The 27,630-nt window shown below is 49.6% G+C and overlaps 1 protein-coding gene across 1 annotated transcript in view; it reads right to left on the bottom strand.

Annotated features, from left to right (window-relative positions):
• The window catches only part of NOL4L (nucleolar protein 4 like), a 129,338-nt gene that overhangs the window by 45,172 nt on the left and 56,536 nt on the right, over nt 1-27,630 (bottom strand). The window contains exons 3-4 of the mRNA XM_049869980.1: nt 26,822-26,933; nt 18,688-18,797 (exon numbers count right to left, since the gene is read on the bottom strand). Of these exons, the coding sequence (XP_049725937.1) occupies nt 18,688-18,797; nt 26,822-26,933 (222 nt within the window). The remainder of the gene's footprint in view (nt 1-18,687; nt 18,798-26,821; nt 26,934-27,630) is intronic.

The raw sequence follows: 27,630 nt of genomic DNA, 5'->3' as shown, positions 1-27,630 counted from the left end.
CACTGTTCACAATAACCCCAAACTGGAAACTACCCAAATGTCCACGAATGGAGGATGGACAAATCGTGGTCCATCGATCGATATAATCGAATTAAAACAAAAAAAAACCCTTTGCCATTGAGTGGATGCCAACTCCTAGGGACCCTACAGAACAGAGTAGAACTGCTCCACAAGGTTCCCAAGGAGTGGCTGTGCGGATCTTTTGGTTAGCAGCCGAACTCTTAACCCCTGCACCACCAGGGCTCGTGCAATGGAATGCTACTCCGCAATGGAACAAACGACCCATACACACAACGCAGACGACACCAGACACAAAAGAGCATGCGCTGTACAATTCCACTTCTATAAGGTTCTACAGCGGGCAACGCCAATCTGTGCTATTAGAAGTCAGGGGAGTGCTCACCCTGCCTGGGGCTGATGATTGCAAGGGGGCACCAGGGGGTCTTTGGGATGCTGGCAATGTTTGGTTTCTTAATCTGGGTGCTGATCACAGGAGGTACCTTCAGTTTGTGAAAATTTACTGAGCTGTCTACTTAATGATAGGTGTTCTTTTCTGTATGTGGTTATACTTCAATAAAAACTTTAAAAAACAAAAACAAACAAAAAGCCAGGGCTAGTTTTTTTTTAGTTACCACGGCTGAGCAGCCTGGAGCTCGTAATCAAGTACTACAACTCACTCTCTGCCCGGCGCCCATGCTGGGTGGTATGTGTATGTTATCTTATTTAATCAGCCACACAAGGTTGATATTAATCACCATTTTCCACATGAAGACTAGGAGCTCTGGGAGTCACTTTAGTGACTCACCCAGTCACCCAGTAGCAAGGAAACTAGTGCTCAGAAAGGCCGGGGACATGCCCAGGTTCGCTGAGCTAGGAGCTAGTGGCCGGGCTGGAGTGCACAGTGTGCCTGGCTGAGGTGGTGGGCCCACTGAGCCAGACCGCATGGCGGTGGGCTCCAGGATCTACAGCAGAGCCAGCCAGCCCAGGGTGCAGCCGGAGGTTTCCCTTGGACTGTGACCTGGGAATAGGCTGTGGCTGGACCCCAGGGCTCCTCGATGCCACCCCTGACGGAGGCTAGGCTGGGGAAGTCACAAGGGATAAAACTCTAGCTGGCTCCCTGGCAGGTGACCGGAGTGGGGTGGGGAAGGGCGCTGTGAAGGCCTGGGTGAGGGCCTTTTTGCAGGCTGCCGGACACTGACTTGCCCTTGGGGGCAGATTAGCAAGAGAAGAGGGCAGGCAGCATTTCTCATTTCAGGCCTAAGTCCCTTCATGGCAGAGCCTGGCAGGCAGAGTTGGCAGGAATAGCCAAAAGTTCTGGGGCCATTGCGGCTGCAAGGAGAGCTTTCTTGAAGCTGGATTCATGTGTCTGAAGGTCAGTATCCAAGGTGGGACAGAGGCAGAGCAGGGAGCCAGGCGACTTAACCTTTCCGAGCCTTAGTTTTCAAATCTCTAAAATGGCCAAGACAACAGGGACTTGTTTCTGAAAGCTGCCATGAAGCTTAAATGAGGCTTAAATGAAGAGGGCTGGACCGGTGCCCAGCAGAGAACAACTGCCCAAACCTTAATTACAGTTAAGAATAATGACAGCAATATGAATGAATAAGTAATTGTTAATACAGTCATCAGTCAACATTTACTGCGCCCCAGCTATGTGCCAGGGACTGACCCAGGTGCAAGGACTATGGTGGTAAATTAAATAGACCAGACCTGCCCTTGGGAAGCTGGTGGCCACTGCTGGCCTTGGCCTCTCCCTACCCTCGCTGTCATATTCTTTGTCCCTTCTGTCCCCTTGGGAAATAAACAGCATTAATGTTGGAGGGACCAAGGCTTTCCTTCTCACTGTATTCTTCGGGCAAGTTACTTAAGGGTTCTGAGCCTCAGTTTCCCCAAGTTTTGAGGAATTAAATTCCATGTCTTTGGGGTATCTGGCACATGGAAGCCCTCAACAGAAGTTAGTTCCTACTCTCCTCCTTGCCTCTTCTTTCTTCTTCCAACCCGCTTTCCCTCTTTTTCTTTTCTGTACTATTATTTTCCCCTGCCCAAGCCTCTGGCATCTTAACATCCAAAGGCATTGCCAAGGTCAGCTGATGGCACCCAGACTATGGCAGATACTGTGAACTAGCTTACCTGATTCTCAAACTCAACATTTCTCCCTTGCCTTTTTCAACTACGGAGGGTAGAAAAACAAAATTCTTTCTTTCCCAGCCTCCCTTGCAGCTGGGGGTGCCACATGACCCTGTCCTGGTCAATGAGATGTCAACAAAGGTCTGTTGGCAACTTTTTTTAGGAATCCTTTTGCTTTGCTAGACCAGGCTAGGCTAGCACCACCTGCTCTAATCGTCTTCTTGTATATGAGAGGGGTGGAGCAATAACAGCCAACTTGTAACCACGAGGAAAAGGTCAAGAACATCACAGGTACACCAGATGTTAACATCAGACACTGCAGATATTAGCATCAATAGCAGCTCCTACGCTCTTGTTGTTTCAGGAGTAAAATAACCCTTATGTTTTGTTATACGGTCGTCTCGGTTTTTTGTGCTTATAGTCAAAAGCATTTCTGACTGATTCACAGGGTTCCTGCTTGCGGATGGCCCAGATACCAAGGAACCACACTCCCACGTGGCGACTCCTTCAAGAGATGTGAAGCAGGGGGCTGTGTCCAGGCACCTGCTGCGCATACTGTGGTGCTTGGGGAGGGGCAAATGAGCATTTATTTCCCGGCTGATGGACTCTGCAGTGGGGGGAAAGTGTCAAGTCTACTGCATGGATGTGCCTGGGTACTTCCAGAGCTACAAAAGTGCCCCAGTTAGAGACTACCTTCTGTTTTTAGCCTACTTTTTCTTGAGGGGCTCGGAGCCATTCCAAACATCTCCTTCAAGTCTTCAAGTGACCAGGGGGGCTGACAAGGCATGGAATCTGTTACTCATTCCTATCAAGGAGGAAACTGCAGCCGGAGGCCAGGCTGCCTGTGGTCACGCTGGGCTGAGCCCCACCCCTGACAGTCTTCAGCACCCCAGCCCAAAGCTCAGGAGGGTAGCAGGGGGTTCTCTGGAGGCGGGGGGAGGGGGGGGACGGGCAGGTGAGCAGAGCTCTGGCCCCCTCCCCAGCTTTGCCAGCAACACGCCTGTCTGCTGCTGAACCTTGACACATCTGACTTCCTCCTCAGGGGAGTTTCCCTTGAAGGAAGGGGTTCCTCTGTCAAAAAGCAAACTCCGCTGCTCCAGTCACAGGGAAGCTGCAGCATGGAGAATTGAAAGTTGGACGGCTGGTCAGGGGCAGGGCTGTACCTAGCACCAAAGTTGCTGGACTCCCTGTCCAGTGCTCCTCTTCACTGGCCATCACCCCCAGTTAAACCACTGCTCTCCTCTGGCAGAGGGAGGGGTACCATGAGATTCCACACTGCACATGACAAACTCCTGTCTTCTGCAGACTGCTCAGGCTTAGCCCCAGCCTCACTCCCTCTGCCCTGGGCCTTCTGCTGCTCCCACCATAGTGTCTTTGCACTCGCTGTCTCTTCTCCCTGGACAATCCTTCCTCTTCATCTCCACAGGACAGGTTGGTCCCTTCTCATCATTCAGGTCTCAGCTCAGATGCCACCTCTTCATAGAGGCCTTCGCATCTACAGGCACAGTCTGTCCTCTTCCCCTGCGTTATTTTTCTGTCCCAAACTTCTTCCTTTAGAATGTTTTTTTCTGGCCAACCTGTTTACTATCTCCCCCACAAGCCTGTGAGCTCCCCGGGGGTGGACACCTTGTCTGTTTTGTTTGGTGTTGTGTCCTCAGTGTTCAGGAATAGCATCCAGCACGTAGTAGGAACTTAACAAATGACTTTTGAATGAATGAATGAGGAAATTTCTTAAACAAATGCAGGGTCACAGGGAGGGCAAGGTCTGCTGGGCCATGAGCAGAAGCTGTGAGCCTCTGCTTTCCTGGTCTGAATGGGAGTGGGGGCGGTGCCGGCCTGCCAGGGGCCCACGCCCAGTCACCCTGAGCAAAACAAAGCCGCCAGCACAAATTCACAGTGCGGTACTGTGCCCGCCCACCAGCCAAAAAAAAAAAAAAAAAAAGCCCGTTAATGAGGTAAACACAATCACAACCAGGAAAAAGCTTGGCCATGCTTCTTCATGTCCACCCAGAGCCATTATCTCTAATTGATCTTCAGACATCAGCTGCTAAAATGTCTGAAACCCTCCTGCATCCTTCAGGTCTGGTTACAAAGCTGGACCCACCCCGCCCCGAGTGGAGTCAGGTCTCCCAGAGCTGCTCCTGGCTACAGTGGGGGCTCAGGCCTGCTCCTCACAAAATCTAAGGGCTGCAGGGGCCTCTGATACCTGAGCGAGGCCGGCAGGATGGGAAAGACTGCAGCCAAGGCCTGGGCCCCACGTAAGAAGGGTCCATCAGGCCAACAACAGGCTGCGTGGGTCAAGAACCTGCGTAAAAGCCCCAGGACTACGTGCCCAGCACTGGCCCAATGGCCTGTATTTCAGCGCTTTAAGGGGAATGCTCCATGAAGCCATAAGGGGTCCTGCCCTCAAAAAAATGAACTGAATAATGAGAGCTAAAGAAAGGGCCCTGCCCAGAAGATCCCACTCACTCTGGATGACAGAGACACTAGGAAAACTAGAGTTTGAAGTTCAGCTGCAAAAAAAGAGAGAAAAACCTAGGACAAAGCCACAAAACAAGTCCACTCTGGGTCTCACTTAGACAGGGCCGGAGCTGGGGTCACGAGATCAGCTGCCGGTTCAGGGACCATCTGGGTATTGGGAGCAGCTTCTTCCTGGCCCAGCCCAGGAAAGACACCTCCTTTCCTGTTGGATTTCTCTCGTCCTCAGAGACAGCCGGGAGGGCGGCTACCCAGGGTGCTTTGCAGGGGTGGTTTACAGCCAGGCTGCGAGGAGACAGAGCTGCTGCTGCCACCCCCCTCATTTATGGAGGTCCAGGTAGTGGCTCCTGACCCTGCTCCGGTTTTTCCCTCGGCACCGATAAAGCACCCCCGGGCCCGCCACCGCACACAGGACTTCTCCTCGAGGTACCAGGCAGTGCTCCTGCGCCTGCACCAGTAAATTATGGGCGCTGCGTGCATTTTTTCCTGGATAATGAAGTTGAAAGGCCACCTTCACTTGTGGGGGGTGGGCATCTGCATGCAAAACGAGACTGAGCCTTTAGGAGCTGGGGGACAATGAGCCATTTAGGTTCGGGTATCTACCACCCCATCAGGGAGCTGCTCCCCAGACAGAGACAGGATGTTGCTTGTTTTCTGTTCCTCACATACACAGCTTCAGGGAACCGGGAGGGAAGAAAAGAAGCCGACCTCTCTGAACCCAGGCTGCCCTGGCAGAACAGTGGAAATGCTCCCTTTTTTTGAGTTTCTGAAACTGCAGTGAGTTTCTAGAAAGCACCCGAGGGTGCCCAATAATATGTATCGATCACCAAAATAGTACCCTCTAACAAAGTGGTCTGACACTGAACTCTTCAATGCCCTTTTCGCCCCTGCAAGAAAGAGGTTTCCAAGGACACTTTCCTTCTCAAATTTAGAAATGCCCCACTTCGCTTGACACTGTCTTTAGGGGGATGGGAAAAGCTGGGCTATCGATGACTAAACCCACTGCCGCCGTCATGTCGATTCCAACTCATAGCGACCCCATAGGGTTTCTAAGGCTATAAAATCTCTACGGAAGCAGACTGCCACATCTTTCTCCAGTGGTGCCGCTGCTGGTTTCAAACTACTGACCTTTCTGGTTAACAGTCAGTTGTTTTAACCACTGTGCCACCAGGGCTGCCTACAGCCCCCAGATTCCAACCTTGGGATCCTGATGCTGCTGGCTCACGGTCCACTCCCATTTGTCTGATGAACAGAAAGGCCTGAAGTAAAGTGTCCAAGCTTCACGTTTACATGGTCAGATCAAGAGTGCCTCTACTGTATTTTTCCCCCAACAAAGCCTGCAAGAACTTTTAAGCATGAAGGAAACAAAAAAATTTTTTTTTCAAAGTAACTATTTTTCCAAACCAGGAAAACTTAAAAAATTTTAAAAAGTGGTTAAAATGATGCATAACATAAAATTTGCCATTTTCACCACTTTAAGTGTACAATTTGGTGGCATTAAAACACTCACAGTGTTGTGCAACCATCGCCACTATTTCCAAAACTTTTTCATCACCCCAAACAGAAACTCTGTACCCATTAAGCAATAACTCCCCACTCCCCCTTCCTCCCAGTCCATGGTAACCTCTAATACACCTTATGTCTGTGTGAATTTGCCTATTGAAGATACTTCATGTAAGTGGAATTTATAATATTCGTCCTTTCCACTTAGCATAATATTTTCAGGGTTCATCCATATTGTAGCATGTATCAGAACTTCATTCCTTTTTATGGCTGGAGAGTGTTCTATTGCATGTATATACTATATTTTGTTTATAGGAGAACTTTTAAAATGAAGGCCAACAAGGGGGGACCATTCGACTAGATATTAAAGCATAGAAAGTCTTAATACATAAAACAAGTTAGTACTGGTACATGAACAGTCACAGAGACCAATGAACTGAACAGAAGTAGATTCCATTTCATATGGAAATTTAGTAGATTAGAAAGGTGGCATCTCAAATCAATGGGAAAAAATAGATTACTTAATAAATGATGTTGAGGCGAAAGAGTTAAGTAGGATCCATAGCTCTGACCATATACCAGAGTAAGCCCCAAATGGATCAAAGGTTAAATGTAAAATATAAAAACATGCACATATTTTTCTTCTGTTAGCTGGGAGGACCTAAAGGAAAAGACACCCTGGTAGCGTCCAGAACACTCAGCACCCAGATCTGGGTTTCTTATTTGTTGTTAGCTGCCATTGAGTTAATTCTGACGCATGGTGACCCCATGTGTGCAGAGTAGACTGCTCCATGGAGGTTTTCAAGGCTATGACCGATTGGAAGCAGATCACCAGGCCTGTCTTCTGAGGTGCCTCTAGGTGGGTTCGAACAGCTAACCTTTTGTCTAGTAGTGGAGCCCCTAACGGTTTGTACCACCCAGGGACTCCTTTGGTTTGTAATACTATTCTCCGAAAAACAAATCAGAACTCCTCGGAGAAATGGCTGATTCTAGGTCTGGGGCAGGAAATATATACAAGGAGCCTGGAGTATCTTGCAGTGCCACAGAGTAAGGAAGTTCTGGACAAAACAAAACAAAACAGAGCACATTGATGGGAGTATATCAAAGAAGCACAGGTGACAAATGAAATAGCTCCCACTGGCCAAAGCTGGAACAATCTGAGTGACAAAATAAAGTAGTAATGAACTATAACCCAAAGTATAAAACAAATATCCACAAGTCTATAGTGATAGAAACGATAAAACAGATTAATAAATAGAGGGGGAGAGACAAATCTCCCATGCGGAATTTCAAATAATTCACATAGACACTCCGCCCTCAAGGAAGGCAGGCGCAGAGCTCCCTATTCCTTAGGTGTGGGCTGCAGAGTGGCTTCCTTCCAAAGTACAGTATGGGAAGGGCAGGGCAGGTAACTTTACAGTGGAGAAACCTGACAAACACTACCTCTGCCAGGTGATCAAGGCCAACACCAACAGTCATAAGTCATGTTGACAGTATGCACCCTTGATATGATATGATGAAAGTGGCACTTTAACTCTGGTCTTCCTCCCAATAACCCATAACCCCAGCCCTCCCATGAGAAACATCGGACAAATCCCAATAGTGGGGCATCTTACAAAATATTTGACCAGTACTCCTCAAAGCTGTCAAGGTCATCAAAAAACAAGCAAGGTCTGAGAAACTGCCACAAGAGGCGCCTAAGGAGACTCGAAGACTAAATGTTGTACGGTATCCTGGGTGGGATCATGGAAGAGAACAAGGACATGAGGTAAAAACTAAGGAAATTTAAACCAGCTATGAACTGTAGTTAATAATAGTGTATCAATATTGATTGAGTTGTAACAAATGTATCATAAGATGTTCATAACAGGGAAAACTAGGTGCAGCGTATGTGTATGGGAACTTGGTGCTATCTTCTCAATTTTTCTGTAAATCTAAAACTACTAAAGAGTGAACACAGGAAAATATCACAGGCAAACATGGGAGTGGACTGGAGTTATTTTTTTAAAACTCGAAAGGCAGAAGCCATTAGAGAAAAAAATTGATACATCTGAGAGCATAAAAATAAAAAACGGTCAGCCACAACCACACCATAAGCAAGGGGCTAAGGATGGAAAAAAGAGGCAATGGCTAACGCCAGGGGATCAAAGGAAAGGAAAAGTAATCACAGCATGCTAACTGGCTCAGCTATGAATAATATGTACGCAGTCATACAAACATAAATAAGGATAATGATTTATCTAAATAGGGGGATATAGATATATTGAAGGATGAAGGAAGGAGAAATAAGTGTGTTTATGAGAGGGTATAAGAGTGTAAATATTTATCTCCTACAGCAAGAAATTGAAAAAAAAATAAAAAAGCCCAAACTAAAAAATCAGGAACTGGCAGTAAGAGCACATTATTTAGACATACAAGGTAAATGCCATAAGAGAGAAATAAAAGATAAGAAAGCTGTCTCTAAGGGTAGGCGCTGCATCTGCGGAGGCTGGGGCAGGGTTTGCTGTTTTTCTAAATCATTTTTTTTTTAATGTAGTCTATTGATAAAAATGGGAATAAATATAAATAAAACAAAGACAAAGGCGCATCTGAGAAGCTGCTTCTGGGGTGAGCCGCCCCCATGGCTGTGGGGGAGGGCTGGCCTGCACAGGGCAGAGCCTGACAGCAGCTACCTCAACCGCCCACCGTCTCACAGCAGAAATACTACAAGGATCATCCTCTGCCTGGAGAAATCCAAACAGCGCCTTGGTCAAGGTCAGAATTTCAGTTGTTTTTGCTTTTCTTGCCACAGCACAAACCTTCCATGGTGCCAGGGATTTATTGAGACAGGAAAAGGTTTGGGCTATAGGTCCTCAGATCTTGAAAATATGACCAGTGGCGTGTCAGGCCTTTCTCATGCTCTCACAGAGGCAGGCAGGGCCCTCTTGGCTCAGCTATGTAACGAGTAACAGGCGGGCTGAGCCCAGAGGTCTGTGGAGGGTGTTTGAGGGCAGACAGAGGTGGAATAAGACACGGAAGCCAGCAGCAGACCAGCAAGGTCAGGAATCTCCCTGGGTCCCTTAGGGAGCCACAAGGCAGTTGAGAAGAAGGGAAGGGGCTGAGAACTGAGAAAGGGGCCCGAGCATACCTCAGTGGGTGAGCTCAAGGGGAGAGGCTAAGAAGGTCTAAAACCCAGGTGGCCATTGCTTAAGGGGCGCTGAGTTTCTGTTTGAGGTGATGAAAAGCATTTGGAAACGGATAGTGGTGACGGTGGTACCACGTGGTGAACATAGTGTCACTGAAGTATACACTTAAAAATGGTTAAAATGGCAAATGCTTTGTCATACGTATATTTTACCACAATAAAATTAAAAAATAAAATCCAGGCAGCTAAGGCAGCAGACCCCATATTCTCACCCATTTCACAGGCTCCATGCATATTTCCACAGAGCAGACACAGATGCTTAAAGTTTGAAAAGACTGGTCTATAGAAAAAAAAAACAAACCTGTTGCCATCAAGTGGATTCTGACTCATATAGCGACTCTATAGGACAGAGTAGAACCACCCCATAGGGTTTCCAAGGAGTGGCTGGTGGATTTGAACTGCCAAATGCTTAACCACTGCACGGCCAGGGCCCTGGTCTATAGAAGTGGCTACAACAACTGTAAAGAGTGAATGTGCCGAGGGCTACAAACCTGCTGTTGCCACCAGTCCAGAAAGAAAGGTGCCGACTCTCACGGTGAAGCCTGAGGTGCTCTTTATATTCAACAGGACTGACTGACTGATTTCTGACTGACTGACCAACAAGGCAACTGAGGACCTCCTCAACCTCTCCCAAGGGCAGACCTCTAAGGTCAAGATGCTCTGAAGCCTTACTGGGAAACCACGCCTTTGATGATTACAAAATATCCTACTTTGCCCTTCTTGATGAGTTTTCACCTTGAACATTAACTTGTCTGGCATTAAGAGCACTGCCCCCTCTCTTTCTTTTGTTTTTGTTCTCCCTTTCGTGTCCTTAAAAATATGTATGTTTTGTAAATGCCAGAATGTTGGATTTTGCCATTTTGAAAAACCTGTCTTAGCCTTTTTTGACTTTTGGTAGTGGAATTTAACCCATCCATATTTTTATGATTTACTGAAGTTTGGTCTCGTTCCTGTTAGTTTATGTTTTCCATTTATTATATCTCTTTTTGGTTGTTTCTCTTTTATTCCCCATTTGTTCACTCTTGCTGGACTGATCAAGCTTTAGTTTTATTTTATTTTTCCTCTAGTGGTGTAATTCTACATTCTATTTCAATTCCCTGGAGATTATTCTACAATTTTAAAGAAACATGTCAGAATCTCTGCTTCTTTAAGAAACCATCAAAGGTCACACACACTGAGCCACAGCAGGAGACATGGCCAAGTTTCCATTCTATTTCTCCTCTGAGCTTACACCTAGCCTGGGCTGTAGGGCAGCCTGAGGAAGAGGAAGGAGGAAATCAGCATTGCTGTCAAGCTCTTATAAGCCTGAGTGTCAAAGTCAGTACTCATGGGTTCTCCATAGGGTAAGAACCCCATGAGTGAAGTACTGTACAGTTGTGGCTCTCACTTTAATCCACTGTGTTTCTCCTTTGGGTCTGTCCATTTTCTTGGGGTCCTTCTGAGCAGGGGGCAGCTTAGGAGGGTTCATGAGAGAAGAAAGCAACAAAGAGGGGGAAGACCTCAGAGAGAGAAGGGATAGACCTCTGCTGTAATCCCTCCCCAGGTCTACAACCTGGTCCAAAAGATAATGATTAAAGAGTGAATGTGGTTAGCCAAAAAGGTGGAAACAACCCAACTAAGTGTCCATTTTTATTCAGCCATAAAAAGGAATGAAATTCTGAGAGATGCTGTACAACATAGATGAACCTTGAAAACATTATGCTGAATGAAATAAGCCAGACACAAAAGGCCAGATGTTGTTTGATTCCATTTATATGAAATATCTAGAACAGGAAAATTCATAGAGACAGAAAATAGATTAGAGGTTACCATGGACTGGGGGACAAGGGGGAATCGGGAGTTATTGCCTAACGGGCACAGTTTCTGTTCGGGGTGATGAAAAAATTTTGGAAATAGGCAGTGGTGACGGTTACACAACATCGTGAATGAATTAATGCCACTGAATTATACTTAAAAAATGGTTAAAATGGTAAATTTTGTTATATATATTTTACTGTAATTTTTTTTTTTTAAGTGAATATGGGGAGTTTTGCAGGGTGAGCCATTTCCTTCTCCACTAAGGGAGGTAGGGGCCTGAGAAAGTTCCACACTCAGAACTGTGCTTCCTCCCTGCTCACTCCTGGCCTGGCTCCCCTCCCTCAGCCTCCCATCCCCTCCCCGGCTCTGCACTGCCTCCTCCTCCTCCTCCTCCGGCCATCACCCTGAGCCTCCGAGCCATCCCTCAAACTGGCTCTGGCCTTCCCTAGCCCAGGGTCTGCGTGAGCTGATAGAGGTGGGCCTGCCCTCACCCAGGCCCTCTTTGCAGGCCCAAGCCCCGTTTTAAAATGTGCTGTTTTTTATGGAACATAAATCAAAAATTCTACCCAGTGTTCCAGGGCTGGTGCACAGACCCCTCCCCACGCACCTTCCGACACGTGGACTCCCCCCATCATCTTTTGCTGTCCCCTGAACTGCCTGGCAGGTTTCTGGGCCTTCTCGTTTCTTGTTTTCTGTCCCAGGTTACAGCTCTGTGGCTGCTGTCTTGCCCTGTCTACTAGGAAGAGCTACATGAGAGCAGCTACACTGTCTTATCCATCTCTATGGCCCTGGTCTCTTACACAAGATCATTCAACACATCTGTTAAACAAAAGGTGCATAATAATATTACCATCGATAGCAGTAGTGGTCACTGAGATTTCCTCAGTGCCTCTAATGTGCCCAGCACTGTGCTAAGCACTTCATGCCATTTAATTCTCAGGAACTCTATGTTGCTGTCAGGTGCCAACAAGTTGACTCCAACTCATAGTGACCTCATGTGGCAGAGCAGAATTGCCCCATAGGGATTTCTAGGCTGTAATCTTTACGGGAGGAGATTGCCAGGTCTTTCTCCTGCTGAACTGCTGGGTGGGTTCAAACTGCCAACCTTTTCGTTAGCAGCCAAGCGGTTAACCTCTGCACCACTAGGGCTCCTTAACTCTGTTGCTGTTGTTGCTGGGTGCCGTCAAGTCGATTCCAATTCATAACAACTCTATATGACAGAGTAGAACTGCCCCATAGGGTTTCCAAGGCTGTAAATCTTTACGGAAGCGGACTGCCACATCTTTCTCCCATGGAGAGGCTAGTGGGTTTGAGGCTGGTGGTTAGCAGCCCAGTGCTTAACCACTGTACCACCAGGGCTCCTTAACTCTGTGAGGTAGGTGTATTTTTATTACCCTCAAATAATTGAAAAGGAAAAAGAAGCACAGAGAGGTGAAGCGCTTGCCCAAAGTCACACAGCTCGTGGGTGGTGGAGCTGGTACTGACTGTCAGCCTGACGTCAGAGTCTCTAGCTAACAGTTAAGTAAGTGTGAATGGGTTGGAATCCTGGCAGACAACAGCGCTAGGCCAGTCGCTGCTCCACATTAGCCCGCTGAGAGGAGCAAGAGGGCCAGTAATTAGGAGACCCCAGGGGCCTTGGACAGGGGCTACCCACCCTGCAGGCCCCATGCATGTGCCCTCCCAGAAAAGGTCTGCCCCTCCTCCCCCACCCTCCAGGACCCAGGAAAACTCGGAGCCAGGAGAGAACAGCAGAGAGGGAAGCAAGTGAGAACTTCCACCACGCGGCTCAAGCACACTGGTTCGTGCACTGCTGTTAGAGCCATTAAAACCATTAGTGGGACATTAGCGCTGCTCCAAGAATTGGACAGAGGGGAGGTGTGAAGGTGCTGACAGCCTTCCCGGCTACAGACAGGGCAGGAGCTGGAGGGTGTGGAAACAGAAAAGGAGCCAAGTGGGGTGACCTTGGGGAAGCCCTGACTCTCCCTGGGTTTCAACCTCTACCTCCGTAACATAAAACTGTGTACTGGCAACTAGATGGTGCCCGGCTACCGTCACTGTCTGCTCTGACGGGGCTCATAAGGGAGGGTCCTGGACAGAGCTGGATAAAAATGGAGAACAAAATTCTAACTTACAAAAAAAAAAAAGACTTACTGGACTGACATGGACTGGAGAAACCCTGAGAGTATGGCCCCTAAACACCCTTTAACTCAGTACTGAAGTCATTCCTAAGGTTCACCCTTCAGCCAAAGATTAGACAGGCCCATAAAACAAACAATAATACACATAGCTCAACCACGTATACAAGACTAAATGGGCACACCAGCCCAGGAACAAGGACAAGAAGGCAGGAGGGGACAGAAAAGCTGGATGAATAGAAACGGGGAACCCAAGGTCTGGAAGGGGAGAGTGTTGACCTTTCGTGGGGTTAGCAACGAACATCGCAAAACAGTATGTGTATTAGTTGTTTAATGAGAAACTAATTTACTCCGAAAACCTTCATCTAAAGCACAATTAAAAAAAAAAAAAGTGTGTGCTGGGGGAAGAACACCCATGATTTGCCCCTCTCCTTCCAGATCTGATTTCTACAACAGCGTCTTGGCCCAAACACTGAGATCGAAGGAAAGATCAGGATAACGTTCTTCAAATTATATACGTATTCCTGCAGACAGCTTAGCATTCACCGCCAAACTTCTCTTTTGATGCCTCCTTAAGCATCCGTATTCTTAAGGCTTCTGGCCAGATTCCCCTTGACCTGCACTTGGCTTTCTCTGGTCCCTCTGCCAGCACCTCTGCCAAGGATGTTTTCCCTCTGGAAGCCAGCAGGTGCAACTCACACCGGGCTTCCCCTCACAGGTGGCACACATCCCTATCCAGTAGGTGCTGACGGAGAAACGGGGCACATCAGGGATGAAAGGGCTTGGGGTTTAAATCATGTGAGTGGGCGTGTGGCCGTGAGTGTGTGCTGACTCTTCAGGGGCCTCAGCTGTTGAATCTGTAAAATGCAGACAATAACTGAACCCTGCTGAGTTGCAAGGGCTGGAGGTTAAGTGTGTGGCACAAAACAGGTGCCCAGTTAGTAGTCCATCTGTCTGCAACAGCACCCACCCTGGGTGCTCCCTCCCCGCTGCTCCTCTACCCTCCTCTGAGCTCTTGGTACAGCCCCTTCCCACTGGCTGCTCTTTTCCTTGTCTCTTTCTGTAGATGGTAGGCGGTGGGTGCCAGGCAGGCAGGGGCTCAGCTTTGTGCACCTGTTTTCTTGGCACCTGGCACAGTTCCAGGCTCAGAGTGGACACACAAATGAATGAACGAACGAATGAAGGAAGAAGAAAAATCATAGAGTCAGCTTATTTGGTGGGTGGAAATCCCGAGGCCCACAGGGTGATAAAACTCAGAATAGTGTGGAAAATCGGCCGCAGAAAAACAAAGCAGGGTCTCCGTGATCCCCTTTTATTAAACAGTCTGGAAGGGTAGGCAGCAAAATACTAGCAGTGGCCTGAGCGGTGGGATGGGGGTGATTTTTATCATCATGTTTTTTATTTTTGGCTACTGATTTGTCTGCTGAGGCTGTGTATTTAGGGAAAAAAAAAAGTATGTAAGAAAACCGAATGAAGCAGAAAACAAAACCAGTGGCCACATGAAGAGGGGGCTCCCACAGCCTCCTGGTGCATCCTGCCCACCACCCTTGAAGGAGATTTGAAAGATCAGCTGGGGACGGGGTGTGCTGGTGGCCTCTGCCCTGTGAGCCTGGCCTGCACCCCTCTCAGGACCTCATCTTATCACCGAGTGTGCTGGAGCATTCTCTAAGACAGTCCAGATTTCAGGAAATCTTCCTACTCTCCTCCCTCTCCAAGAAAATATGTTTATGATCTGCACAACTACATATGATTTTGGTTTTATATCTTTATGAGATTTTTCCCGAGTAAGAAAACACACTCCCCCACTTTCAGTCCCCCTTGCCCTGGGATGACAGCTTCCTGTGTCTGTGTCTCAAGACGGAGACTCTGGGAGGTGGCGTCTGACCCCCTTGGTACCTATGTTGAGGCCACTCCGTAAATATTGGCTGCACTGACTTAGACCTCGAGAATAGTTTCTTTCTGCGCATGAATAATGGTATTAGGTTTTCATATTACCTGATACCCTCTGTGGAGAAGGGTGATTTTCCAGTATCTTAATCTGACGCAGGTAATGTGATCCTGTCTGGCCCTCAAGAAAATCTCACCACCTGTACATTGTCTAAGCAAAGCAAAGTGAGGGAAAATGGTTCTACCTGCCTTCCTATTTGTCTCCTGGGTGTGTAATGTTAGAAAAAAGTAAATTATTGGGATTTTTCCCCATCCAAAGTTTCAGTGATAGAGAGCTTTGTTTAGCATTAATAAAATACCCGGTGACGTTAGAACTGGTTTTACATTCCAGGCAGCCTGCATTAGTGATTTACAAATGCTGCTGGTGTCCTGGTTGACTTTTGGTGGCCAGAGTGATGTGTAAGGAACTAAACCACTTTCAGAACCTGGTCTTGGGACAGAGGGTTTGACAGCTGCCAGGCCTGTCCCATGACCTTGTTTTGAGGGGGCCATTCACTCACCCCCAGGTGAGCCTTGCTCTGACTTTGTAGGAAAGAAGCTGCTAATTCAAGTGTACATATTTTTTAGTTCCAACTCAAGGTGAAGAATCAAAGGCTCTTGGGCTCTTGGCCCTTCCTTGCCGCTATAGATGAATAGCCTGGTGAGCAATGTGATTTCTTGCTTCACCATGTGCCCGGCTATAAAACAGGGATAACAGTGCTGCCTGAAAGGCTGAGGCCTTGAAAGCTCAGTATTGTGTATGGGGCGCAGGAGATTGCCAGATGAAAGGTCCTAGGCCTGAGGTAGGGTGCACCTGCCAGGTGTTGTGAGGAGGGCCTGCACCTTTGATCTCCTGCAGCACACTGGGGAAGCCTGCAGAAGGCCCGCATCTGGGAAACTGCCAATGAAGGTCAGGCAGATGCAGTCCACCCACGCTGCAAGCAGAGGCCACCCCAACCTCAGCCTCTGCCTTGGCCACAGCGGGATTTCACAGGGCACCCTGGGAGCAAACACCTTCCCACAATCCTCCCTTCCTTTGGGAGTAGCTCGAACTTGCCAGGGCAATTTATCCATCTTATTCCGCGTGTTTCAGTTCATTCGCAAGGTCATTCACAGACATCTACCAGGTGTTTGCATGCTCAGCACTGTGCATCTTCCTTTTTTCCTCACCAGTACAAGTTCTCACACTCTGCACCAGACACACCAGCCACGCAATCTCTCGAAGGCTCTGTCCTCTCTTGAGCCACAGGGCCTTTGCACAGGGTGTTGCCTCAGCCTGGAACTCTCTTCTCTTCAGACCTCGATCCCAGCTCCAGCATCCCCTTCTGAGGCAAACATTCCCTGACCCCTGGCTCAGTCAACTCCCCACTCTTAAGTACTCACAGCACTGCATTCTCTCCTGTAGAGCCCTTGTCAGCATTCACTATGAGGCTTCATGAAGCTATTCCTCTGCCATTTATCAGTGTTCACTAGGAGCTAGGCACCTGGATGAGATTTTTCACTTAGTGTCCGTCTCCCCCTGCATCATAAGAAGATCTAGGAATGGTGCTATCTTTGTTCATCTTCAGGGCCTGACTCATGGAGTAAAAAAACAAACCAGTTGCCCTCGAACTGATTTCAACTCACGGCGACCCTACGTGTGTCAAGTTAGCACTGTGCTCCACAGGGTCTTCGATGGCTGATTTTTTGGAAGCAGATCACCAAGGCCTTTCTTCTGAGGTGCCTCTGGGTGGGTTCAAACCACGAACCTTCCGGTTAGAGGCTGCACGCTTAACCGTTTGCACCACCTAGGGACTTCAGGCTCAGAGAGTCGGGCTTCATAAATATTTGTTGAATGATCGAATCCTTGCACCTCGCCAATAGTTTGAATCCCTCTCTGTCTACTGACACACATGAAAACACCAAGTATTTGGGGATTGGATTTTGTATTTATATAATCTATTTCTACATTTTATATATTTATTTCCATTTGGCTGTATAACCAAATCAGAGAGAACAGCCTCCATTCCTGAGAGAACACACTTGTGTTACAGGGACCACTGCTGGTCCTCACGGCGATCCAACCTAGCGCTCACATGTAGTAAAGAAAAGGCCGTGACCCTGTACCTCCCTGCCGTGTGCTCGTGTGGCTTTGGGCTTCATTTTTCCTAGCGATGGATGAGCACGGTGCTGAGACTGTGTAAGAAGCCTGGTGCCTGTGACAGCGTGGGTGATTACAGGAGAAGAAAAGCCGTTAAGCGCTCTACAGCAGTAGTCAGGATCGCTCTACTGCTGAACCGGCACAGTCATATGGTTGGTTATAACTACCAACAAAAGCAACACCCTTATCGCTGACATGCCTGTCGGAAAAATAACTTTGTCACCGTGAGTTGGAAACCTAACCCCAACACCATTTTCCCACTGAAATTATTTTTGCTTATGTGAGGTTTCTCAGGGATGCAGCTATCACAGAAGAGAAGCGCAGGTGAGAGTAAGTGGGAGACACAGAGACGCAGACAAAGCTTACTTCACTCAACCTTTGAGGGATAAGGGGTGGGGATGGGAGGCAGCACCCCCCCTTCTCCTCAGGGGAGTAGTGCCAACCAGTGTAAATTCTCAGACTGGGTCACAGCCCAGATGCTACCTGAACACTTCCTGATAGCCCATAACGAAGCTGCTAGCCGAGCCACTACCCACCATGACGGGTGGGCGCGCACACACTCAGGTTGTCAAGACAACCGACGGCGCAGGAAGGACAGCAGGCACCCTTGGCTTAAGTCAGACCCGAGTTCTGATTCATCTCTCAATGCGGGAGAAAGAACCCATTCCCCTCGTCAGCCCCAAGGATATGGTGGGTCAGATGTCACAGCAGATGAGAACACTCGAAGCTGGATGTGAGAAATAATTACCCTGGCCAGTGGCAGCAGAGGGAGAGGGGACGGCACTCACCTAGTCCTTCTTTGAAAGACAGTCAGGAGACTTACTTTGCAAAGGACTAGGAGGTGGCCTGTGTGGGGAGGCAGGCAGGAGTGACTTTCTTTTCATAGCCTGTTTCCATGGTGCCTGATGGCCCTTAGCTAACCACAGCTGGGGAGTCATGGACAGCCAAGGGGCCCTGGGGTCTTATCTCGCCTTGGCCACCCTCCAACGCCCATCCTCCTGGCCAGCCTGGGCCCCAAGAGTGACAGAGGCCACAGGCAGGAGGCCAGGGCCTCTCTCTCGCCTCCGAATGACGCAGCAGACAAAGGGCACAGCAGAGAGACAAACAACCCAGAGTCAAGGTCTGTAGTTCCTACCCACCCCCTCAGTTGCCCCAGCTTTGAGGGGGGAAGGTTTTGCTGTCTGCCCAGCAGACCCTCTAACTAGGAACACATTCTTTCCCTTCCTCCCCTCCCCTCTCAGCCTGGGCTGCACAGCCCAGATAGCCTGATAAGGGCCTCTTTGATTTTCAGTGTGTTTACACAGGCGGTGGCCCCAAGTCTCAACCAAGAATCAACCATCAACCGAGTCTGGGCAAGTTAGGATGGCTCTGGGTGGGGGGAAGGGAGGCAGGTCACTTACCTGCTCCTGGGAATTCATCACACGCAACTTCATCTGTTTCAGGTACGTGGAGGTGAGGGGCATGTTGTAATCAATAATCCCAGAGACCAGAGGAGATGGTGGCTCATTTTCTGGGAGAAAGAACAAAAAGAAACCCTTGTCAGTCTGTGCCTGCAGTGGGGAGGAGGTAGCCACTTCTGGGAAAGAATAGGCCAGAGGCCACAAAATGGTGGCTCATGGCCCATATCTGGCTGTAGATATGTTTTACATGGTGTTGGGAATATTTTTCAATTAGATGCCAGTGTTTGAGAGATTTTGAGTTTTTATAAATATGTGTTTTTGAGTTCTTTGTAAAAGGGAAGGCCAGGCTACACTGGGCCTGCACACCCATGTGGCAGACAACCGCTGGAGCTAAGCAGCAGCCACCTCATTTAGACAGGAGCCTGTGCTCCATTTTGCCATAGTCCCCACCACTCTCTAATATCTGCATGCCTTCACTCAGTTATGATACTTGCCAGGCCTTTGAAGGCATTTAAGTTTGCAACCCTGGTCTAAGCCAGCTCTTCTCCTGGTGAACACATCACCATCACGCCCAGCCCCACTGCCTCAGCAGTCCCCCAGAGCACTCCCAGGTATCATGTGGCTCACAGGTCTGAGCCGGTCTGCCAGTACCCAAAAGAAATCCTGGCTCCTCCTCACTCACACAGACAGGTACATTGTTCCTCCCACGAATTATTTGTTGCCCTAAAGATCAAAGGAATGCATGTTATTCTTGTAGGAAATTTACAAAGCGCAGAAAGATGTAAAGAAGAAAAAAAACCCAAACCCATAACTGCACCAAGCAGTGGGGCTTATGCCTCTGTTTATTCTTTCCCTTTGGTTTTTTTCTTTACATACTTGATGTCATAATCCATACAGAGAATTTAAAAACTTTTTTTTAATTTGCTTAACAATTGTCATAGATAATTGCCTCACCATCAGAAGTCTTGTTTTGATTTGCAAATACCATTTTCATAGCCATAGACGACTTTATCATAACTTATTTAAGTCATTCGTTCCCTTATGATTGGCTATTAAGGTTGTTTCTGATTGGGTGTTATTTTAAACAACACTGCAGGGAACATCTTTGGGCGTGAATATTGGTCCATATTTCTGATCATTTCCTTTTTAGAACAGATTCTCAGAAGTGAAATTCATGGGTCAAAGGGCAGGAATGATTGATAACTCTTGAAATCTCTGGCCTAGATGCCGTCTGCAAATGCTGCTACAGTGGACACTGTCCAGCCATTCTGTTCTGCATCTGAGGTGCCGCTGTGGGTGCCATATTGGACGGGCTAAGATGGCACGAGGACAAGTCATGGAAGAGGGGGGAGCATGACTAACATGTTGCTCACCATTCCCTTCTCCAACCAGGTTCCCCTTCAGAGGTCTCCTGCTATGACAAGAGACATCTGCCCAAGCTCAAAACCCTGGAGTCAACTGCTGGGACCAGTCATGTCAAGCTGAGTCTCCTTTAGTCACTAGGTCATTTGGGCTGCTCTTCCTTTACCCCACTGTACCCTCTGCCCAGGAACAGTCTTGGTTGCCTGTTCTCTGGTCTTCTCCTGCCTCTGAGGACTTCAGGCCAGGTTCATTTCACCCCAGGCCTTTGACTGAAAGTTCCCTCTGGTGTCTAATTCCATTTATGGACTGGGATGTGAGTTGTGTGAGGAAGAGAAGCAGGAACGGCTTCCAGACTAGGCAAAGCCTGCCCTCCACCATCACCACCATGCCCAAGGGAGGCAAGTGACAGGGCCAAGGTGGAAGACACAGAGAATATCCACAAAGCGATTTGCTAAACAGGTCCCTCCAAAGTCAGAGCCCAGGCCTGCCCAGAACCCAAGAAAAAAGGTCCCCGGAAACTTGAAAACTTCATGCTGAGTGAAATAAAACAGATACAAAAGGACAAATTTTAGATGATTCCACTTATATGAAATATCTAGAACAGGCAAAGTTGTAGAGGCAGAAAGTAGATTAAAGCTTATGGGGGCAGAGGGGAAGGAGAATGGGGAGTGCCAATGGACACTGAATTTTTATCTGAGGTGATGAAAAAGTTTGAGAAACAGACAGTGGTGACAGGTGCACAGACACGGTGAATATAATTAATGCCACTGAACTGCGCACTTAAAAATGGTTAAGATGAAAAAGAAAAAAGGTTAAAATGGCAAATTTTGTTATATATATTCTACCACAATAAAAAAATAAAAAGTCCCCGCAAACAAGAGAGGAAGTTCCCCAAAGTGGGCAAGGGAAGTTCCCGCCGGCCAAGACCTGGAACAGCCGTGCAGAAAATGAGGACTGAAAACAGGCTGGGTACAGAACTGGGGGTGCAAAGGGGAGGGGTGCAATTTTGATGGCTGTATCCTTCTGGTGATTGTATAGGCTGAAACAGCATCTCTCATCAGGTTTTATACAAAAACAAAAATTGGTCTCGCTTTGTAAAGCTATGTTGGTACACACAGAATCTTTCATTTTTGTTCATTGAGGAAGAGGCAAATGTCACTCACAGAATATCTTAGAAGTGTCCTGAAATGGACTTTTTTCTTTTTAAATGAGAATCCCTCTAGGTCTGTGGTGGAAGGATACTGACACCCACACACATCGCCTGTTGGTACCAACTCCACGTGGTGTGGGGAAATGAAAACGCCCTCCATGTCCTCGTGGCCTCTTCTCGCTGCCTGCCACCATCAACCTAGACTTGACCCCCTTAAGCCCAGGGCCTGTTAGGACCAGGCAGCCCCCAAACCAGCTGGGGTGGTTGTAACATGTCAGGCAGACGCTCCAGGGACGACATTGAGATGGTGTCACTCTAAAGAGCTAAGCTTCCTTTTTTCCAATTGTGGAGCTTCAGGTCTAGAGTTCTGCAGTTCCTGTTTCGTTTCTTCACAGGCGGGGTTGGCTGGTGAAAAGGTATTCAACAACACGAACAAGTAGAGGGTAGCCCTCATGCTAACGGCCCAGGTCAGAGCCGTGAATGAAGACCGCGTAGGGTGTTATGGTGACTCCCTACAGTGACTCCCTAGGGTGTCTGGTAGTTCATGGAAGTAGGGAATTGTATTCTTTTACTGATGGCTTCCTGTCTTCTGCCTGAATGCCATAACTGTTGATGAGAAAGTCTCTTTAAAAAGGCCAGATACAGTTCGGCTTAGGGGGAAAAAAACCCAAAAACACAGCAAGGATGGTGCTCTTGGGAGGTGGGAGAAGGTGTCTTCCGTGGCTTGTTCCCTCTAAAGGATCCCCACAGACCAGAGACCACTTCTGGTGCCCAGAGGCGAGCCAGTAAACCTCCTGCAGAGGAAGGCAGGATGCTTTGTCTTGGGGAAGCTGGGCTGTCCTGAGCAAACACACACAAATCCACTAGAGAACACCTTCATTTGGTGCGTCATGAAATGTTCTACTCTTCATTCTTGGGGACCAACGGTCTCAGCAAGTAGGGACCCGCCAGGTGGGGGGATGAGGGATGGGGCTGGCTGTGGGGGCCAGAGTACGGCCAGGCCACAGTGAGCAGAAAGGGCGCTCGGAAGACGAGAGTGGGCACATGTGGACAGCATCAGTTCTGCAGGAAAGAGGGGCTGGTGGGAGCTCTGCTGAGTCAGGTACTCACAGGTAAGACAAATACCAAGGTGGCGGGCCAGCTGGGATGGGAACGTGAATGAGGAAGAAGTGGCCTCCCTGGGCTCTGCTGAGGCAGGCTGGGCTCCAGCTATGGTCAACACACACTAGCCACTATAAATAACCTGATACCACTGTACTCTTGGATATTGTTACCCGTGGAAAGGGGTGAATTCGGAGCTGGCAAGGGTCGTGGAGCCTAAATAATCCAGCAGGTTGTGGGCGAGAAGGTAGAGGAAGCTCCCAGAGAAATGTTTCAATACCTCTTTGCCAAAGAAAATTGAAACCAGCCCAAGCCTAGACCTAGTTTTACGCAGCCTTGGAAATAATCGATGCCGTAGAGATTTTATCCAGCCCAAGCCAAGTGCCGACCTCCGTAGCCAGCCTACACTGGCATTCACCAATCAGTGCAAATCTCAGTCGAGAAACCGGCTCTCCTTGTCTTCAGGGGTAACCCAAGGCGGCAGTTTTCATGAGATCTTGCTTATAGAATGGAGGAAATCCTTGGTCTGGGGAAAGCAGTGTCTCGTGGGTGCCCGTGGCAAGGGTGTGAGAGGTCTCCTAGGCAGGGCTGGTGTGTCAAAGGATGTGCAATGATGAAAGGCTGGACACAGACAGGCCACGAGGCTGGCCAGCCAGGCTGTTGTGGGTTCAGATTTAGAAGCAGGGATGCCAGGCCCTGGGGCAACTGAAAAGGTGACAGAAAATCTCCTTCCCGGGGAAGTGAATCAATCGACAGGCAGGTCTTCCAGAAGCATGGACGTGTGCTCAGGGTGGGGTGGGCGTTCAGGGTAGGAAAGAAGAACTGTGTAAGACACAGTCCCTGCTCTCAGGGAACAAGCAGGGTGTGACTGATACTGAGCCCATCAGATCTCGGAGGAAGAGCTAAGAGGGTTCCAGAGAATCTCAAGAAAGCTTAGTGTCGAGGAGATCTGAACGGAACTTGTGTTTGTCACTCAGCTGACAACTACCGACTGACTCACTCACTGCTCCCAAGGACCTCCCCCCCGCCCCAGGTGGGTGCTGGTAGAAATGCCTCCATTTTACAGATAAGGCAACAGTGCTGCAGAGAGGCTTTGTAAGCTTTCCACAGACACAGCAAGTGAGCCTGGAGCCTGGAGCTGGAAGAGGACAGAGTCGGAAGAGGTCATGCCGGGGAAGGTGGGAAGGAGGAATTGGAGGGCCAGGCCTGGAGGGCCTTGAAACCACGTGGAGGAGACAGCTGGTTCTGAAGAAGCCACCAGCTGAGGGGACTGGACTTGGCTGCTGAGGTGGGGCCTCTTCTGTATGTCCTGTTGTGCCCCCATGGCTCATTCCTAGACTGCAACCATCTAAATATTTTGTCACATCCAAGGGCACAGAAAGGTGCCCCCAGAGGCCCCTCTCCCCAACAGCCAGGCCATTCTCATTCTCTGTCCTCTCTCCTCCAGGGTTGGTGCAAGAGGAGCGTGGAGTCGGGAGGCCCTGGAATTTCCCATCCTCAGACTTCCTGATCCACCGCAGCCTCTTTGCTTCTTTGTTTATGCTCCTGGAGCTGGGGGAGGGCACGGGCTGTCCAGGCCCCACACTCGGCTGGGGACAAACCGCTGAGTAAGGGCGGCCGCTTTGCTTCCTTTCTTTCTTTTTAACATAAGGCCAGGAAGTGAGACGTTCTCCCAGCTGCCTCTCGAGAAGTCTCCATCCTGTTCCCTGTCCCCTCTTTGCCCGCCTTCCTGGGACAGGAACACTGGGCCTGCCTCTGGGGCCAGGAGCCGGCTCCGATTACCCGGCAGGAGAGGGAGGAGGGAGGGCCAGCGAGGCAGGAATGCCAGTGATAGGGCTGAGCTGGCCACATGCAGAGCACCCAGGATGGTGGGCGGAGACCTGATCTCCAGGTCCTTGGCTGGGTCAGGAGAAGGGGGACCTGCCAGCTGGCGAGGATGGTCCAGGTGGCTAATGCCTCTGGCCATGTAGCAGGCAGGGGAGCCTTTCAGATTCTCAGGCTCTCCTCTGGCAGCTCCAGAAACCAAACCTTCCCTTTCACCCAGGGTCTGGGGTGTAGACCCAGGCTGCTCGCCTCAGTGGGGCGGGGGTGTATCTGAGCCTCCCTTGGCAGAGGCTGACTGTGTTGTCTCTCCGTGGGGCCACCTGCATGGTGACTATCTTGTGCCTGGTCACCATGGTGCAGCAATGTAGGTGGGAAACAGGGGTCCCCAGGCACCTGCTGTGCACTGGGCGCCTTTAATTCAACAGCAGCCATGTGACAATGCAGAGTAGACGGCATCATTCCATTCTGCTGATGAGAACAAAAGTTCTCTTGCCTTCTCCCCTTATCTCCTGGGAGACCTTGGACAAGTGACTTCACCTCAATGTCTCCCTGTGCCTCAGTCTCCCCAGCTGTAATCAGGGTCTAATACTTCACAGGGCTGCAGTGGGCTGTGAGTAGGCAATACTCAGAGAGGTTTGCTAACTGGCCAAGGGACACAAGCAAGGAACAGGGCTGCACGCCCAGGCTGCCTAATTCCACGCCCTGCCCTTCCACGGGCCACACTGTCTCCTGTGCCTTTTGGGTCCCCTCCTCTGCTGGGACAGAGAAGTGGCGTCTGTCCCAGGATGGGTATAGCATGGCGCCTCTGTGCCCACCCTCTATCCTCTGCTGGAACAAGACATTCTCGGAGGCTCCTGCGTGTGTGCCCTCTCTGGTCCCTCTCCCTCCTCCCTTCAGAGAGTGGGGGCAGTGGGGGAAGGGAGGAGAGGAAACGGGCATCACACTCTCAGCCATGCAGATGCCTTCAGACCTGGAGCTGCCACTGAGGGTGGGGGCAGGGAGGTGAGGATGTCCTCCCGGCGGCGCCTCCATCAATGTGCGTGCGTGTGTGTGCGCGTATGTGTCTCCGGGAGCAGAGTACCCAGAGCCTGCAGATGTCCCAGAGCAGCCAGCAAGTGCGACACCTCCAGCCTTGCCTCTGCTCCCGCAGGCCAGTGGTTCTGTGTCTGGCTCTGCCAGTTGCTGTGGAAACCACTAGGATGGGTGGATGGGTGGGCCAGACCCTGGTTGTGGGGGACAGCAGGAACAGGCCGCCTGGCCCATCTGCAGGTACCAAAGGGTGTCTTGGGGCGGGGTTGCAGCCGTCAGCCAGGGCCAGGCCACGTGGGGCAGACAGTGCCCTCCTCAGGCATCCTGTGTTACCGCAGTAACTGTAACAGCGCAGCTCACTCTTCCTGCCCTGTTGCTCCATGCCAGGCACATGGCTCAACTCTCCAATCTCATCAGCCTCCTGAGAAAGGTAACGTATCTAATCTCACTTCATGTGGTGGAGCTGGGATTCGAACCTACACAGTCCAGCCTGGAGCCCCTGCTCTTAACACCAGAACCCAGACCTTAGGAGGACTAATAGGTTCCCTCCTGTCCCTCATGCCCGATGGAGCTCTGCAGCCTAGTGGCTCCCACAGGCAGAAAAGCCTCTGGATTCGGTGTCAACTGGCATCAGAACAACCAAAATGAGGGGAAACCCCACTGGACACCTGCACCCAATTTCTCTGCTGCTGTCCACCCCCCCTTAACCATTGCTGTCCCTCCCCCAGGTTTCATGGACATCACTTGGGCACCACCCAAGTAAACAGCTCACTCCTCACTCTGAGTCTGTTCCCACACTCAGGCAAAACCCCATGACTTTAGTAACTTCCTCAGCCCAATGCCAGGACAGGCTGGCACAGTGTACCAGGAGGGCCCAGAGGCCTGGATAAATGGGCCACCTGGGCACCATTTCTCAGTGACAAGTTACAATCACACTAGCCAACATGCTGGCCCAAAGCTACCTGTGAGGAGATGGGCAATGAGATTTACTGCAGGTCTCCAAGGATGCTCAGGGTGAGGTCGTGGGGGCACAGGGATGGGGGCCTTTGTCACTGGGCGGGGCAGAGCTTCCGAGTATGGACATGGTCCGCGTGACCTATGACCTACGACAGCCTAGTCCAAAGTGCTCTGGGCATTTTAAATGCCTTTAATCAAACTGCATAGGTTTACTGACCAGAGACCACGTGGGTGGGTGTGCATGGGGAGGGGACAGCCACCTAGGAGGGACCTGCTACAGGGTAGACAGAGGAGGCCCATGGCAAGGGGTGTGCTGTCCTCTGAGAGCTGACAGTCCAGCTGGCAAGACCAGATCCTCAAGGCTAGTGCGCAGAGAAACACTGCTGAGTGAGAGACCTGCATGGCAAGAATTCCAGAGCTTAGAGAATGGGGCAGGGTGGCATTCCCAGCTAGAACCTTGGCAGAAGAAGAGGGTCTGGCCTGAACCTTGAAGGGCAGTAGGAATGTTCTGTTGGTTTTTAAGTAAAACTAGTGCTTTAAAAATAAAAAAAGTAAAAACAAAACAAGAAAACCCGAGGCTCTCTGGGCAGCCCCAGGCATCCACAGCAGCCTCTGGGAACTGCGACAACTGCTGTCTGTGTCTGCAAAGGGCAGGCCCTTGGATGGGACAGCCTGCTTCCTGCCAGCCCTCCCGCACACAGCCTCCCCTACCTTTGGGCTCCAGGCCATTGGAATTAAAGTGCATCCTCTTCTGACACTCAGTGCAGCTCATCAAGAAGCGGGTCACAGCCTCCCGAGGGAGGAAGGCGTACGTCTCCGCGATCTGAGAGAGATGAAGTTCACACATCAGATAGCTCCATGGGGAGGTGGCTTGGCCGCGGGGTCACCGAGATCCCAGCTTGGGTACTTGGCCCTTGCCAGGAAGGGCAGGGATTTAAGGAGCAAGGGGCAGGTGTCTTCAATCCTTAGCCATGGAAATGAGTCAGTACTGATGCCGAAAACCATTTGTTTTTGAAACGGGAATAAAGGAGCTTAATTGAAAAAGCAAAACATTTAAATAATATTTAGTCTTTCATCTATGTTCTACTAAGTAATATTCCTCTCAAAACATTTTTTGGCCTAATGTATAAACTGATAAATGTTGCTTTAGGGTAGGATGAACAATTTCCCTTCTTACAGATGGGTAAACTGAGGCCCAAATAAATCCCCGGGCTCTAGGCCTATACACAGAACCCAAGGTTCTACGAGCTATTTCCTGCGAAAGCTCGCACATCAGGAGACTTTTGGGGGACAGCTGTGAAAGGCTGGTGACAGAAGATCAGAGCTTTCAAACTAGACACGCCCTTAGGCACCCTCATGTTCCAGGTGAGGTCACTGAGGCCCAGAGAGGTGAAGTGACTTGCCCAAGGTCACACAGCTCTGCAGGGGCAGTGTCAGACTAGTGCCCAAGCTCCAGGTCACACCACCCCAGGGCTGCCTGCTGGGCCTCCCCTAATGAGGGAGAAGAAGAAAGGCAGTGG

Source organism: Elephas maximus, chromosome 25, assembly GCF_024166365.1.
Source record: "Elephas maximus indicus isolate mEleMax1 chromosome 25, mEleMax1 primary haplotype, whole genome shotgun sequence".
In the NCBI taxonomy this organism is placed as follows: Eukaryota; Metazoa; Chordata; class Mammalia; order Proboscidea; family Elephantidae; genus Elephas; species Elephas maximus.
The sequence above is the reverse complement of the archived record's forward strand: the minus strand, read 5'-3'. Positions and strand labels throughout refer to the sequence as shown.